Genomic DNA, 16525 nt, shown 5'->3' with positions numbered 1-16525 from the left:
GGCAGCTGGCTATTTACCCCAAATATCAGGTGGGGTGATGTTTAGCGGTGCTGTATTTTATAGGAGTCCGATTAAAATGTTCAATTTTCTTATCTGTATTTATTTCCACTTCTCAAAGTAAACAAAAGGGTTACAATAGAACTCTTAGAACAATAACTGAAATAATGAACTGTTTCCGTAATACATCGCCCGGCCGCTAGCGTACCGTGTCCGAAGCGAAAACTGCTGCAGTACTTTGCCGAGCGACAGCATGCTATCTCTGTGCAGCTCCCCTCGGCGGATCTTTTGGCGTGACGTGGGCGGTGTCGAGAGAGCATCAGCTACTGTCATACGGCCTAGAAGAGGGGCACTGCAGAGAATCTGGGCGAGTGATGACTCTTCATTACAAAACTTCTCTTCACTTAATGCTCTGTCCACTCTGCGTGGCGTACTCGGTCTTTCTTGTAGCATCTTTTAATGCAGTTGAATTCGTTTTATTCGCTTCTTAGGAGTGAGCAATCCCCAAAGAACAAAGGTGCATAGGCGCTCTCAAAGCGCCTGTAGCTAGTTAATGTGAATGACGACACCACTGGTGCATTCCTTTGATTTAATACAAGACAATACTATGGGAAATGTATCCGGAACACCAATATAAAATAATATTATAAAAATAAAATCTAAACGCCCGCCAGCTCTCTCCGTGGCTGCCCGGCACCAGCCGAAAGCTCCGAGGATGCGCATGAACTTGAGGTCCGGCGGCCTGCGTAGGCGAGAAAAGATAATGAGGGTGGCAAATCAGAGAGAGACACAGACTGCAGTCACTAAAATATCGTGTTCAACGCACCAATCTCTTCGCCAGTGACCTCTGTGGTGCATATGATATTAAAATCGAAGGTCGGAGAGGTAGTTCGGGCCAGTGTGAGGCATTCTCAGAAATGCTGGCTGCTCCTTCAATGACACTCAATCGCAATGCGACATCTGAAGAACTTTCGCCAGTCACAGACTAGGACACTGCCCTTTGTGCTGGCATGCAACGAAAGTATTTGCTGCTGTGTGAGCACATTTGTTCTTTTGCATGTCCTAATTATATATGCTTGCAGCCGTGTTAGCATTATGGAAAAACCAGTCACCTCTTCAAAAAGACAAGCTCACGCTTGCAAATGTTGCACGCCTTCTGCATATTCCATTTTCTGAAGCCCTGTCGTTTCGGACTCTCAACATATGCAAAACCGGTGCTTGTATGAGCTCTTCGTACGTAAAAAGGGCACTGAACACGCATCCTACTTCTGTTCTTTGCAAAAACCGTTTTGTTGCGTTTTCTGGCTATTTTTTATCTTTGTTCAGCAAGAAAAGACGCTTCTCTTGCCGAGAAAATTGCAACTGAAAATTTCCCCGCCGTTCGATTCAGACTCGTGACGTCAACACTGAAATGGCGCTGCGATCACCCTCTGAAAGTGAATGGTGATGTTCCCTAGCCTCAGAGTTATGCGCGTAAATAATTGTATCAAAACGTCACAGATTCCTGCATCAAGGACCGGGGGTGGCGCCAGCTGTGACCTTTATTATATTTCCTTGCCATCGAGAGGAGGGCAGCGAAGTTCTCGTCGTAACAAACTCGCAACAGGAGAGCCGGAACTCTTCCAACGGGTGAACGCCGCTGCTGGTAGCTGAGAGGCTGGACCCGAAGCTGGAAGAACAGTATCGAATCACGTGGACGCCGGGCCACGCGGGACTGGATGGGACGAAAGAGGAAACGCCTTAGCTCGAGCGTTAACCAACCCAGCGGGATTTTACCAATCGTCCGATCAGTGCCCACCCTTTACCTTCGTGCGCTCGGCCTTCTGTTACGGCGAACGACTCGAGGCCTAGCGGCTTAACCGCGGGATTTATCCTGCCCCTCACAAAAAGCTCAACACTCAACACGGCATAGCTATCACTCCTTCAAACAAACACATTCCGATACCTACATACACCAAGATGTACCCACTAACATATCGTGACCTCCGCGCCTGGTGCGCCGACGTAGGTCCCACATTCTTCCACGTCGGATGGGGGTGCGTGTGCAAACACCAACACTTAAAGACAACTAGCACATCATTTAAGCGGTGTGAGGCACCGGCGATACCCTGCATGGACAAGAAGCGCTCGTTCAGCAAGGAAGTCGATTAGCCATCTCCAGTGGACTCCTCGAATAAGGAAGCCAACCACTCGACCACTCGAACGAGAAACACATTTTTTTCTCCTCCTCTGTGAGTAATTCAGCCTCTTTTCATTATAGCACACTAATTTATCATGAAAGGTCAATATTAGTCTGCCTTTAGTGGCGCCTTAGCAATATTCGTCTGTACGCCAGGACTTACGTATTCAGTGGGCGCTGATTTCGAAACAAAGACATGCATTCACGCAATACATGTGATATTCACTGTTAAAGTGAATCCGCCAGTTAGAAGTGACAGTTCTAGATGACTCGTATGTCACTTTCTACACTAGTGTTGCGCGTGTAATTACTTAAGATATCAGGAAGGAACGTGTCGCAGTGCACGGCGAGTTTATTCCGGATATTATGTGGTAGTCACGGCATATTAGAGCATTCTGTTTGCGAAGCGCGACATGAAGTCGAGCCGCATGGCAAGACGTACTCCGGAGCTTCTCACAAGAATTATGAAAATACTTTGCTTTTAGGTGCCACGTCAAGCTTGAATTTGTTTTTATGTACAGATCATTCCATTATCGATTTCACTTGAGTTCTTACGCATATACTTGGACACGTTTCCGGATGACTACAACATAGCCCCCATCACATATAGCACCAAAAGTTGCTGCTGACATCCAAAATCCGTAGGGAAAATGCACGAGCAGGATGAAGTGGACACTGTTTGGAAAGGAATATACCGTCTTAGTACCACCACTATAGAAAGGGGCGGAGTAAATAAGCGGGACATCCGCTGGCGTCTGTGTAGGCCTTCCTCCATTTTTAGTAGAAAGAGCTACCTCCCGTGAAGAAATTAATCAACGCACATTGTTACGACGAATACTGCGGTGGTTAGCAGGACAGCGTTCGCAGTTTTTAAGTCTTACAACGTCCTTTTATTTCTTCATACACATCCTGTCTATGCAGCACTATGCAACAACGCCTGCTTGAATGCATATTCAACAACAACAGGGACGCAGTTTTGCAGTTATAAGCGTGATGAAGCTCCATAAAGCAAATCTTTCCTCAATAATATAACGTAATAGCGTTTGTTTAGGAATTCGTGCTTCACGGACATCCACGTTTGCTTCGTTCTGCTCGATATGAAAAAAAAAATAGGTGGGAGAAAAATTTATCTTGCACAAAATAGTCTTCTGAATGTTGCATGGCGTGTACCACCAAATTTCATCCCGTTTCACCGACCATATTGCGCCACGAAAATGCACATAGACTACCGTCAAGGATGACATTTTTCGTTGTTTTGTCAGGTGAACAACTACAAAGGGCCATACACAAGAAATCCGAAGTCAAAGCCCACTCCAACAAATGTTTGGAAACAGTTTCTGTGGGAGCGAATACTGTGTAACGTGATCATTGGGCTTGTTGCCTCTAGTTGTCCAACACATGCGCGTATTTCTAAAGATGCAAATCAATCAGTGTACGAACTCTAAGGAGCGCAGGTGCGCCTCCGCGCTGCCGCGATGAAGCAACATGTAACCCACCTCGTTACAAGGACTTGAGATGTGTGCGGCCCATTTCGTTGAATGCTTCCTATGAAACAGATACTGCATGTTTGTGCTGCCAAAGTAGAAAATCTCGAAAAAGCACTTATTCTTCGATTCTTATAACATAGCGACGTAACGTCGGCCAAAGCGCGACCCACTACACTCCAGCAGCGTACAACGGCGCTCGACCACCAGCGTGTTCGGCGGCTTCCGGCGCGCTTTTACGGCGCCCAGCACGGAATCATGGCGGAAGAATAACCGGGTGCGGAATGGAAGCAATGGAAGCAATGGAACAGTCTCTATTCCGCGCCGACCGCGCCAGCTGCTGCTGGCCTGACCACACCGCCTTTCTTGTCCACGGTACTGAGCGGCTTCGAAAATCCACTACAGATGGTGTAAGGCCGCGCTTCATCAACGCGTACATTTTTTTTATTTCCTTAGCTTGCGGTCACTCCGAGCTCGCCCCTACCCGCGTGCCCCCACCCCCACGCAAGCAGTGGCAAACGCGCAGGAGGCACTGGCTGCTTGACAGCACCGCTGCGACGGCCGAAGACACCTGGCTTTGATAAGCGCACCAAGAAAGCATGCGAGGCGCGCACAACGAGCACGTAATGCCGCTTGGTCTTGGGCAGCATTCCCACCGCGGAAGATTGGGAACAACTTCGCATTCCGCGATGGACCCTTTTTTTGTCATTCTAGATGGCACCGAAGCGTCGCGGTTCTCCACCGTCTGACATTCTGCGGCGAGCCAGTGGATCAGTGGTCCCGCAAATTAGATAAAAAAAGTTTCATCCTTCGAGAGGCTACACGCGGGTGCGACAGGGAAGGGGAAAGCATCAAGCAATAAGGGTGAGAACTCCCCCCCCCCCCCTGGGGAGAGGGTTTTCAGAATGTTTTCTGTATGTTTCTTTTTCTTTTTAGCCAAGCCCCGTGCTCGAAGTTGGGTCCAACCTTCAGGGGCTGTGGCTACCTCCATTGGTTATCGAATCTTAAGGCGGCCCTCGAAATATGACCGCCCTAACTTATTTGTTAGCAAAAACTTTAAAATTGCATGCAAAATCATTGGAGGGCAGTCCTGTCTAGTTGAGCTAGTGGCTCCGAGCAGTGGCACGTAATTCTACAGACCTAGACTCTAACCTCGGGTCGATGAGTAAGGTTTTGTCGAGTTTCTCTGTGTGAGAATTGTTTTTGTCAATTACAGCTTGACTGTCTGTGTAACTCAACTTGTAACGCAGTTTGCCCTTGTACATCCTGTAAATATATTTTCTCTTTGTCTCCATCTGGCATCAATCATCGTCTGCTCCTTCAACACCGTGGAATTCACGTTTGGAGAGGTCCTGTACCTTTCCGAAGAAACGCAAAGAGCCATCTTGAATTTACTGATGGCATGTCGGGCGTTGTGCGCATGCGCTTCTCCAGGCGCAGACGCTGCGCCGTGTCAGAGTGGTTGCACTGTAGGCACGCCAAATTTGCGTTTGGCGCGGCGTTGCCTACTGGACGTGACCGACCACTGCCGGTGCTCACCCGCCCGCAGATAACGTCGGAGCATAAGCAATCATTTAGAATCGCTACGAAAAACAGTAAAAAACCAGGAAAATACATTGGGGAAACGCTGAGTGTGCAAAACACGGACAAGCGCACAAGAACATGGAGACACGAGTGTTTTGCTGTCCAAGTCCTTCTTTGTCCATGTTCTTGGCAATGCATGAACTCGCCCAAGCAGTCTGTGCTGCTGAGTTTAGATTTGAGAAAGGAGGCAGACTACCACCTTGAGCACGCGTCCTTCATGAGGAAACAATCGTCCAAACTTCAGTGTGCGTGAATGTGGCAGCGCCGTAGGTAAGAGAGATGTGAATCCTATTTGCAATTACAGTGGGAATATTTTTCTTTTGCTTTAACTCTCACTAAGCCGTCTTTTTTTCTACACTATGGAGAAACTTTCTTACCAAGTGACCTGCGCCAACTAATCATGAAGTAAGATCAGCAACCTGCTCCGCCGTTCGTTGGGAAAGCGAATGCTGTATGACATCCTTGGTCATACCATAACTAAGTGTGCTCGTTACCCTTTAGATAATGAGCGAATGGAGATCCCAGAAGAGATGAGAAATGTCCGGCATCCTGTTCGGAGGTTAGGGCCGCTGGGCGGAGGTTTCTGCCAAATTCTTTCTATGTGCGCACACTTAGCTGCAGTCAGGCATAAAGGGCCGTCACTATAAATTATAGACCTGCATTTGGTCTTTCATAACTTTTGAATTCGTGCTCCGATAAGGACCGATACTTCCGTGAAGATGAGGTGCAGCGTCGTCTGCAACTGTACCGAACCGTAGACGTGTCAATATAACTACCAAGAAATTCTGTATGCCTTAATTCTGCCCTCTTTTTCGTGAGCGATTTTTTTTAGCACGGAAGCAGTATTCCGATGGGTAAACTCCGAGCAAGATCTTGCGATGTTTGTGGGTTTTGTGCCAAGTGAAAGAAGCAAATGAAAATAAATGAAATAAATATCCGCGCTTGGGATTCGGTACCCGCGGCGGAGAGAACACATCAGCTTCGCTGGCCGCTGCACGAAAGTACTAGGCTATCGCCACAACCGACTACACCTGGCGTTCAACCACAACACACTTGCGCGCTGTGCACTGCACATTGTCGTCTTCATCAACTTCCATCTGCGGCGCGATGATACAAAAATAATTCTGCCGTCATCATCGTCTTTATCATTCCGGCAATTCTGCTTCCGGACGTGTATAAAATTTAGCCAGAAGTTCGCTCATTTTTTTTTGTCACGCACATAGGACCTATTGATTCGATTACGTGCGCCGAATCTCTCTGAAAGCGTAATAAGAGGAGATTATGGTTGGTAATGTACGTAATAAGGGAAACAAAAGAAGCCGAACATTTTGTTCCTGCTCGTATACCAGTGTAGAGCTCGACTTCCAGCGGCCATCGTGACATCATCACTATCATCCCAACTACGGTCCACTGCGGGACACACGCCTCTCCCTCTCTCACCTATCTGAGACTAACCTGCGCCAGCCGCGGCCACTCTGTGCTCGCAAACTTAATATTCTGATCAGTCCACATGCTTTGCCACATGCAGCTACGTTTGCCTTCACTTGGAATGAACTCCCTCGCCCGAAGAGACCTCGAGTTTTTACGGATAAAGGTGTAATAGATTTGCACAAGCCAGTTAGCAGCAGCAGTTTAGAGGGTAAAGCAGATGCCGTATAATGCGCGACGCGTTAGGTGAACACAACCGCTGCGTACTTCCCAGCGAGACATAAGTGCCCACTGACCCGATGAGCCAGTTATGCGCGTTTTCTTTCCCCAAAACCCACGGAGGGTTTAGTCTGGGAAAGAGACATCACTGGAAACTAGACTATTTTCTTCGTTCAAGCGGGCCTTGGAGTCCGTGAAATGTGCCAGCAACTCGATCACACCGAAGAGCGCGAACAGAAGACGGTCGACTATGCACTTGAGCGTATAGACGCCAAAACGGTCCTTTGAGACGCATAAACGGGAAGTCGCCTGCGAACCTCCTAAACGGCTTTCCGCTTCCGACCTCTCAGCTGCTAATACCAATAAACTTTCCCTGATAAACGCGCTAAGCCGGTAATCTTAGATCTAATATTTTTTTCGCTCTCCGTTCATAACTAGTTCTTCTTGAACTAGGATACCATTATCGGGCGTTTGTTCCCTAACCCACTCTACTCTGCTCTCGGCCCAAAAATAGAGAATGCTGGGCGGGTTGGTTAAAGTTCATAATGAAAAGGCGGCGCTTGTCTGTGTCGCTCTGTCAGCCTTCCGTTTTTCCTTCACGCTACTTTTCATCAAAAATTCTCCCAGTCATTGAACATTCCCCTATTATTTTACTTTCCAAAGCTCGTTGAGCTGTCCTTAACTTCAAGCCTTAGCCTCCATGTTAGCCTCCAACTTAGCCTCCATGTTTCCGCAGCAGCGGTCACTACTGCCAAGATATTACTGTTGCATCAGTTTCTCTCGAGGGAAGCTGGTAAACTGCTATTCATTACCTCCGAGCATTTCCAAATAGACCTCAGCCGTTTTTTTCTTTCCTGTTACCCTCTAATGGCCCGGATCTGCAGTCACTACATGCCCTTGTCATTGATAAAGGGTCCGTATTATCATCCTCATCATCATCCCCATCTTCGTCATCATCAGCCTGACTACGCCCACTGTAGGGCAAAGGCCTCTCCCACGTCTCTCCAATTAATCCGGTCCTTTGCCAGCTGTGCCCGCCATATGCCCACAAGCTTCTTAATCTCATCCGCCTACCTAACTTTCTTCCGCCAACTGCTACGCTTGTTTACTCTTGGAGCCCACTCCGTTACGCTTAAGGGCACAGGGTAAGCCCTATACTTCCCATGCATTTTAGGCCATGTTGAGGTACATGTTTCTCACTAACTAATAACAGTAGCCTAATAATACATATATCATTGCCAAATTTTGTGCTCTTTTTACTGAACTAGAATATTTAAAATGTGTTGAAAATTCGATTTTTAATAAAATTTTTTCCGGTAGTACACAAGTCTGGCCTTTCTTTGCGCATTTCAAAATTCATAACAGAATAACTGCTCAGTGAAATTGCTTAATTCTAGTTCAGTAGTTGGCAACACTTATGTAGATGATTGCGGAAAAAAATCAGCCGTCTGTCTTGAAAGGCATTGGAAATAATGGTACCTTTGTAAGAAAAAACACTGTTTTGAGATAATAGAGCGTAAAGAGAAAAAAGATGTGAAAAACTATTTTTTATTCGCATAAACGCCTCCATAGTAATTGGTTTAATAGCCCCCTGCTTCATAGTCACTGTCGCCGTCATTTTTTCGCTTTTCGGCTTGTCGTTTTGACTGTCGGGCCTCTTTTGTAAGCTGTCGTGTTGCTCGGTCCGCAAAGTACATGCGCTTATGGTCAGCTTCCCTCAGCCACTTGATGGTGTTGCTCCCTGGGTTCAATCCACACGCCTTCAAAACGTTGGCCCGTGTGATGCTACCATCATTAAATGAAAGAACAGCATCCAGTGTTGCCATCCGTAGGGTCCGAAGCCTAACAAACACATTCTTTGGCGCGCGTTCCAAACAACATGGTTGAACGACTCATTTGCATTTTGAGTTCGCCCATGCAGGCACTTCTCTAGGAGCTCAGCCTTCGATAGCTCCCTATAAATGGGTTTCATAGCCTCCAAGACAGATGCAGGCAAACTCTCCTTGTGGAAAAATGGGTTGCCCTCTGACTGACTTCTGTTGAAGGCACACCACGTATCAGGTCCCTTTGGGCAAAGTCCATGGCATGGGTCATCGTCTGTGGCCGATAAGTGGAAGAAGGTTGCCCAAACGGCCTTTCGCATTTCATCCAGGTTTCCTTCATTTCTTCTGATGGCCAAACCATAGTACGTCTGGAGCATGTCTATCACTGCATCAGTCAGTCGGCCTCGGCCCGAGAGGCTCTTTCCATCAGAGAGTTTTCCTGCTTTGTTTCCTTTTTTAGCCTTCGTAACCTTGTGCCCATCCTTTTTTGCACGTGCCCTATGCACTCAACCTTGGATATTTCAACGGAATCACCATATGGCATTTGTGCCTTCACAGCCATAAAAGCCTTGCTGTCACCATCCCCAAGGTATTTGACGTATCGAACGCCGTGAAGCTCCTCACTCCTGCCGAAGATTTTCAGTGCTCCTGCGACTTCCATTCCACCGCTGGTGCCTTGGTAGTTGCTTTGGCACACCTCTCTATGAAGGGGGTCACTGTTTGTACCCTTGATGCTGCACTTTGGACAACGTTTAGACAAAACCTCCACATCCAGCACTTTCCCAGAGTCTACACTGGTCGCAGAGACTATGCCGTTATTGGAAGTATGGCCTCGCTTCTGCCAGCTTCCATCAAGAGCAACTGCGATGTCGTTATCCCCCTCATTCAGCTGCACAGCTTCGTCAGCTGCCCTTTTCATCGACTCCTGAGCAGCAGCTTCGATGTGACCTAGAAGCTCTTGATTGTATTTCGCAAACTTTGTCGGCGGCTTAGGAAGGTTTAGCATAGCACAGAGTATATTTCCTGCAGCCATTCCCTTACCAATGGACCTCAAGGCATACACTAACCTGAGGTTGGCTTCATAAAGGCCAGAAGTAGTTTTCTTCGACGTCTCAAATCGTTGTGCGGCCCTACACACTTCACAGTTCAAACTGTAAACGCTTGCAACACCTACCCGTTTTGTCACAATTTCGATGAGCTCAACACTTCCACCGCACTCTCTGCACACACAAATCTGTGTAATTGCGGCACAAATGCCGTCCATGTCCATTAAGACATATTGGCTGCTGCTCTGTAGCACATCCTCTTCCAGGAAGCACAGAGAAAATCTTGAAAGCTTCGATGTCGAGGAGCTGGCGCGTTCGGCGTTCGGGATCTCATTCGGTCGTGGACATCCTTTTGCTTTTTCACGATGAGCGTAGCGGTTGCCGTGAAATTCACGCCTGACGAAGGCCTTCTTTGCCCTGGGCATCTCAACCTATCAGCAGCAACCAACACCGGCACAATTTACAATACTGATCGAAAGGGATAGCACTCGGACGCAGCTGCATGAAGGTTGCAGAAACGTGGAAAAAACGTGCAAAGCGTCTCAGGATTGTCTTGGCTAAAAAAGAGGAGCTGTACAATAGTTTCCAGACAATTTTTTATATGTAGCTGATTTTAGACAAGTTTTGAAATCAGGTGGTGGACTTTTTGGTTGAAAAAATTGACGTTAATCCTGAAAGGGGGCGTGGCCGCTCACTACTTGGTTTCGGAAAAAGCGTTTTTCAGCCGTAAATATGGCTTTCTGAGGAAAGTGCGATCATGGAACATGTGTAGAAAGAATTGAACTTCTAAAATTCCAAAAGAAAAAACAAGCGATTTTTTTCTAATTTTACCTTACCCTGTGCCCTTAAGGACCAGCGGTTATCTTGCCGTAAGTAGTACATGCCCTGCCCAAGCCCATTTCTTCTTGATTTCGACTAGGTTGTCATAAACCCGCGTTTGTTCCCTCACCCACTCTGCCCGCTTCCGGTCACTTAACGTTACACCTGTCATTTTACTTTCCATGGCTCGCTGTGCTGTCCTTAATTTTTCCTGAACCCATTTCGTTAGCCTCCACGTTTCTGCCCCTAGGTGAGTGCCGGTAAGATACAGCTGTTGTATGCTTTTCTTTTGAGAGAGGCTGGTAAACTGCCATTCATGACCTGAGAGAAACTTTCATATGCGCTCCACCCCATTTTTATTCTTTGAGTTATTTCACTCTCATGATTCGGATCAGCGGTCAGTACCTGCCCTAAGTTGTGCTTTACCACTTCCAGCACCACGGTACCAATTGTGAACTGCTGTTTCCTTGCTAGGCTGTTGAACATTACTTCAGTTTTCTGTATGTTAATTTTTAGACCCACAGTTTTGGGCTGCCTGTCTAACTCATTGATCGTGCTATGCAATTCATCTCCTGAGTGACTCAGCAGGGCAATGTAATCAGCGAAACAAGTATTATGTAGGCATTCTTCATTAAGTCTTATCCCTAACTGTTATCAATTGAGGGCTCGGAATACCTCCTGTAAACAAGCGGTGAATGGCATTGGCGAGACCGTGTCCCCTTGCCTGACGCCCTTCCTTATTAAAATTCTATTGCTGACGTTATGGAGGACTATTGAAGCTATGGTAGCCCAAAATCTGCATTTAACAGCCTCCTTCACATAAGGTATAGTTATTTGCCAGTGGGCCGCAAACACTTTGCATGGAAGTACGGCGATCTCCCTCACCCTTGCCATTCTGAAATCAGGCGTGTCTCAATGGACATCAAATCCGCATATCACCTCGGCTAACTTGGGCCCCTCCTGGACCCCTGAGGACGCGGAACGAACAAGGAGCAGTGTGCTGGAGTTTGGGACACGCCACTCACCGAGGCGACTGGCAGGGGCAGCAGCAGCAGCGCGGCCGGACCCCCTTCCAGATCGAGCTGCAGGGCCATCATCACGAAGGCGATGGCAACCTGGGTGGTGCCTTGGGAGTCACCACCGCACAGGGTGGCATGCACGGAGCGTAAGCCAAATGCCTTGCTTCATTGGCAACGGCTTCCACGACTGCTCCGTTGGCTGCACTCGAGAAAACGTCCGCAATAATTTCCAATAAACAAAAAAGGCACACTGAATTTCGGTTCTTAAAGCCACAGACAAAAAAAAAATCGTGCATCAAAAGTGGATCTTTAATAAAGATGAATCATCGTTACCATCATCAGCCTCACTATGGCTACTGCCGGACAAACACCTATCTCATATCTTTCCAATTAATCCTGTCCTGTTCCAGCCGCGGCCACCTTGTCTCCACATCTGCCCACATAGTTTTCTGCCAGGATTATAAAAGCATGCATGAAAACATCTGCCCACATAGTTTTCTGCCAGGATGATAAAAGCATACATGGAAATCGGTAATTATCAAAACTGCTGATCGATGAAGTGGTGTTTACAAGGAAGGAAACGAAAGCGCTGACGATAAGTTATCGAATTTAGGGCACCTCTCATTGTTCTTAATTGCGCTATTTTATATGATCTCACGTGACACCTCGACATTTCAAATAAGGTTTAGTGCTGAACCGTGGCTGCACAAATGCTTCTGCAGAAATGTTAAGTAAACAAAACTGCTATTTCACCACCAAGTAGATAAGTAAAGAAGAAATACTTAGTCGCATACACGACCGATGTGCATACACTCGCAACTCTTTATCGCCGTTCATGTCCACAATAAGAAATGGCCTAACGCTTTCACGTCATTAGTTCATCTCTGATAATTTTATTTGCTTTCACAAATACGGAATTTCATTTTTACAATATTCATAATGTGCACGTATTTACGATACCACATCACCGCCCAACTCTGGCAACATTTCCTAAAAGGAACTCAACTCCGGAAAAATGACTCGTCTGGCACAACTGACACAAAGATGTAAGTCACTTCTTTTTCCGTGGTGTCACTTTCGCTTCGTGCTGTGCTTCGGTGTATATACGTTGTGGTGTGAAATTCACGGAGCTGTGTGAAGGCGAATGAATATAGCGTATAACCAGCTCATTCTAACTGGACTAACCAACTACACAGATAAGCATGCCAAAATTCTCGCCCTGTGGACAGAGACTTCAGGATTGCAGTACGGGCAGCGACAGTTCAACGTCAATATAAAATCCCTTCGCAGGGAGCATGACCTGGTGGGACCACTGCACATGGCTTGCTGGCGCCTCCATGAATGATGTCATAATATGTGGGCAGAACTTACTCTTTTCTACAGGCTTCAAGTTGCTTTGTTATACCAAACTGACTCCGCGCAGATATTGATTTTCGGCTTTTCTCGACCGCTTGATTGCTGAAACAAGGCATTTCTCTGCGGTTGCCGCTTTACAGCAGCATAAAATGATGTCATGGGAAACAGTGAAATGGCCGGGCTAGCTATCAAGCTGCGTAAACCACGCTTTCACTCCTAAAATTCTGGAACCACGCTTTGACGCTTCCTGTTAGTGCCTAGACACGTCGTCTTTAGATCGTTGGGTAATAGGTGGAAGAAATGGTCTCGATAGTTTTATCATGCCCAAGCATTCAGGAATCGTTTCGCGCACGTGCTGATTTACACGGACCAATCTACTTTTGCATGCCGATTCGCCATTTCTGCCCGATGACCAATATCTCCGAACTGCGTGAATCCGGAGAGGTCGAGGAGGGCAAAGTGCACGGGTACTTTGATGCGTCCTTTGAGCAGGTTCCAAAACAAGCGCGTTTTAAAAAAAAGTCGGCAGATACATTTAGGACTGCTTACGTGTGAGAAGGAACAAGACCGCCCGCTCACTTCGTAACCCGATGCCACGCACCTCGCAATTCTACCTCAAGATTGCTCTACGTAGTCGCCGCCGTGATGCCACTGCACGTACACCTTCCTGTCTGCGCGCTAACTTCGTGGAGGAAGTCGCCGCCGTACTGCAACCCGCGCCCCTCTCCCCACGAGCTACCGCACGAGCTGCCGTCACCAAAAGGTCATTCTCAAGACGACATTCATTAATCCCTGGGAGTCCTCATCCACTCCTGGCGCAGTGGAGCAGCGATTAATCGGTGGGCCAATGCCCTGAATGGCAGGTGCTTCCAACCTTAGGTTTGTACGATCTAGGTTGCTCTTCCCGGCCAACCTTGCACGACCAATCATCAACACACACACACACAACACACACACGCACACACACACCCGCGTGTGCGCGCGTACAGGGCACTTGGAGTTCACTTGATTGGTTGTGCAAGGTAGGTTGCACGGGAAGAGCAACCTAGACCATACGAACCCAAGGTTGGCAGCACATGCCATCGCAATCGCACACACACACACATACACACAAACGCACACACATACACACACACAAACACGGACGCGCGCACGCGCGCGCGCATATGCACTCCCACACACAGAGGCGGGTTTTCGTTCAATGGGACAAGCAAGGGTGAAAACTATGTGTGGGAGCTATAGGCGGGCGGGGAGGGTGAGGAATCAAGTTGAATATATTGCATAGGCTTTCGTCAACGTGCAGCGTCGCTGTGACGTCGGGCTCCTGTCAGTGAGCTACTGTCGGTATCCTGTCAACAGCAAGCTGCTAGCTTTTCCTCATCATGCAAGACATGCTACAGTTTAGTAACTATGTCCTGCAAAAAGATTACGAGTACCGAGACGCCGGTTCCTTGCCCTAGGCATGAAAACAGAACTCTGCGTTGCCCCGTACTGTTTCACGCAATGGAACACCACCTGGCTAGTTTTGAACTATGGCTGATGGACCTGCATAAAGACATGCTGAACCTTCTGAACACTCGTTCTGATTGAAGGCATCATATGCAGGACTCGGGGAAGCAGCTTACAGGAAAATTCACTGTTTACCAAAGCAACTCTGCAGAGTAGAACGCTCGAGAGCCAACTCACCGAGCAGGTCGCTGTAGGGACGGCTGACGGCTGTGCCCGGCTGGGTGCATGTCTGCAAAGGCCCTTCACAGAGCTTCAGCGCCTCCTCGCCTTGACCGCGGCGGTGGTGGTAGTCACTAGCAGTATCTGCTCCGATGGGACTGGTGAGGCGACGGACCGAGGTGACGAAGGGCTTGGCGAGCTCGGCGGCCAGTGGATGCCTGGATGGCCGCGTAGTACACACTGCGATGATCCGGCAGCTCCAACGGCAGCAGTCAGCTCCTTTTCCTACATCGTTCTCCATCGCGAGGAGGAGCCCGGAACCGCTCTGGTGGAGCTGAGCATAAGAACAGCAGGGAAGGTCTGGGTGGACGCACATAGCTTGAAGATGCATCGTATCGTGAAGGAATGGTTCTGAAGGAAAGATGGCGTGCGTTCGTTGTCTCGCGCCGCTCGAGCAGAAGGCGCTAGAAGAACGAATACCTCGAGAGCTTCTTTTTTTGCCTTTCCGTTCGTTCTGCGCGTGCACAGGGACACATGTCGGAAATATTTCGGACGCTCAGCACGCGAATAATTCCTTGGCCGGCATGTATTTCACGTCTACAATCGCGAAACCTGGGAGCCCGTCACGTACGCGGGCTTCTGATCGGGCACAATGGAACGGAGACGATCAAAGAAAAAAACTGAAATGGATACTGCGGGACATCAGTGGGAATTCCGCGAAAAACTTGAGATGGCGATGTCAGTGCACGTTAAAGATCCCCAAGTTGTCGAAATTGAAGGGCATCTCTTTCTTCCTTTGGTCTTTCACTCCCTTCTTTATTTCTTCCCTTATGGCGCGGTTCAGGTGTCCAGCGATATATGAGACTGATACTGCGCCATTTCCTTTCCCTCAAAACCAAATATTTTTATTATTATTGTTTTCTGTGGTAGCGGAATAATAATATTTGATTTTTGGGGAAAGGAAATGACGCAATATCTGTCTCATATATCGGCGGAAACCTGAACCGCGTCGTAAGGGAAGCGACAAAGGAGGGAGAGAAAGAAAGGAAGAGGTGACTTAGTGGAGGGCTCCGGAATAATTTTAACAACCTAGGGATCTTTAACATGCACTGACATCGCACAGCTTGCGCGCCTAAGCGTTTTGCCTCCACAAAAACGCAGCCGCCCCGGCCGGGTTCGAACCCGGGAACTTCAGATCAGTAGCCGAGCGCCCTAACCACTGGGCCACCGCGGCGTGTAGCGCTAAATTTCATTTTTACAGTGGATCCTGGAGGAAGATCAACAGGAGGAAGAAGTAGTAGGCAAAGTAGGTCCCTCTTTCGAGGTTAGGACTTCTTCCCGTTCGGTCGTTCGGTACGAGCGACAAGTGTTTCTAGTTTAAGTTGTGTTTGCGGCTACCTTCATGTTTGCATTATTGCAAATTTATTTATTTATTTATTTATTCAAGTTACCCCTAAAGGCCCTCCAGAAGAGGGTATTAGATAGGGGGGGGGGTACAATCATAAGTAATCGCGATACATTTCAACAAGTAAGTGTAACAAAAAAAAACGCTAATTAAAACATAAAACATAAGGCATCACACAAAGAAAAATTGAACACTAACAAAAACAGCAAACATTTACACATTTCCGTCACAGCGAAGAAGCTCTTGGAATTTTTTATTGTCAGTTTCTGTGGCGATGACTGATGGCAAACTATTCCATTCAGTAATAGTCCGGGGAATAAATGAATTGGCATAAGACGATGAATGACAGTTTACGCGTTTAACTTTGAAAGAATGATCACGGCGTGGAAAGAGAGCATCAGGTGACTGAAACAAATCACGGCGAAGGGATGGGTGGTGATAAAGCTTATGGAAAAGGGTTAAGCGAGCAAGTTTACGGCGATATGACAAATCTTCCAG

The 16525-nt window shown here is 47.7% G+C and overlaps 1 protein-coding gene across 1 annotated transcript; it reads right to left on the bottom strand.

Moving 5' to 3' along the window:
• Positions 1–661: 661 nt before the first annotated feature.
• On the bottom strand, positions 662–15037 carry LOC144098507 (uncharacterized). Its single transcript, XM_077631198.1, has 3 exons — positions 14641–15037; positions 11605–11797; positions 662–739 (listed from the first exon to the last, which is right to left on the bottom strand). Exons 1-2 carry the CDS (start codon positions 15011–15013, stop codon positions 11676–11678), a joined length of 495 nt encoding a protein of 164 aa, XP_077487324.1. The 5' UTR covers positions 15014–15037; the 3' UTR covers positions 662–739; positions 11605–11675.
• Positions 15038–16525: the final 1488 nt, after the last annotated feature.

Source organism: Amblyomma americanum, chromosome 1, assembly GCF_052857255.1.
Source record: "Amblyomma americanum isolate KBUSLIRL-KWMA chromosome 1, ASM5285725v1, whole genome shotgun sequence".
NCBI classification, from domain to species: Eukaryota; Metazoa; Arthropoda; class Arachnida; order Ixodida; family Ixodidae; genus Amblyomma; species Amblyomma americanum.
The sequence above is the reverse complement of the archived record's forward strand: the minus strand, read 5'-3'. Positions and strand labels throughout refer to the sequence as shown.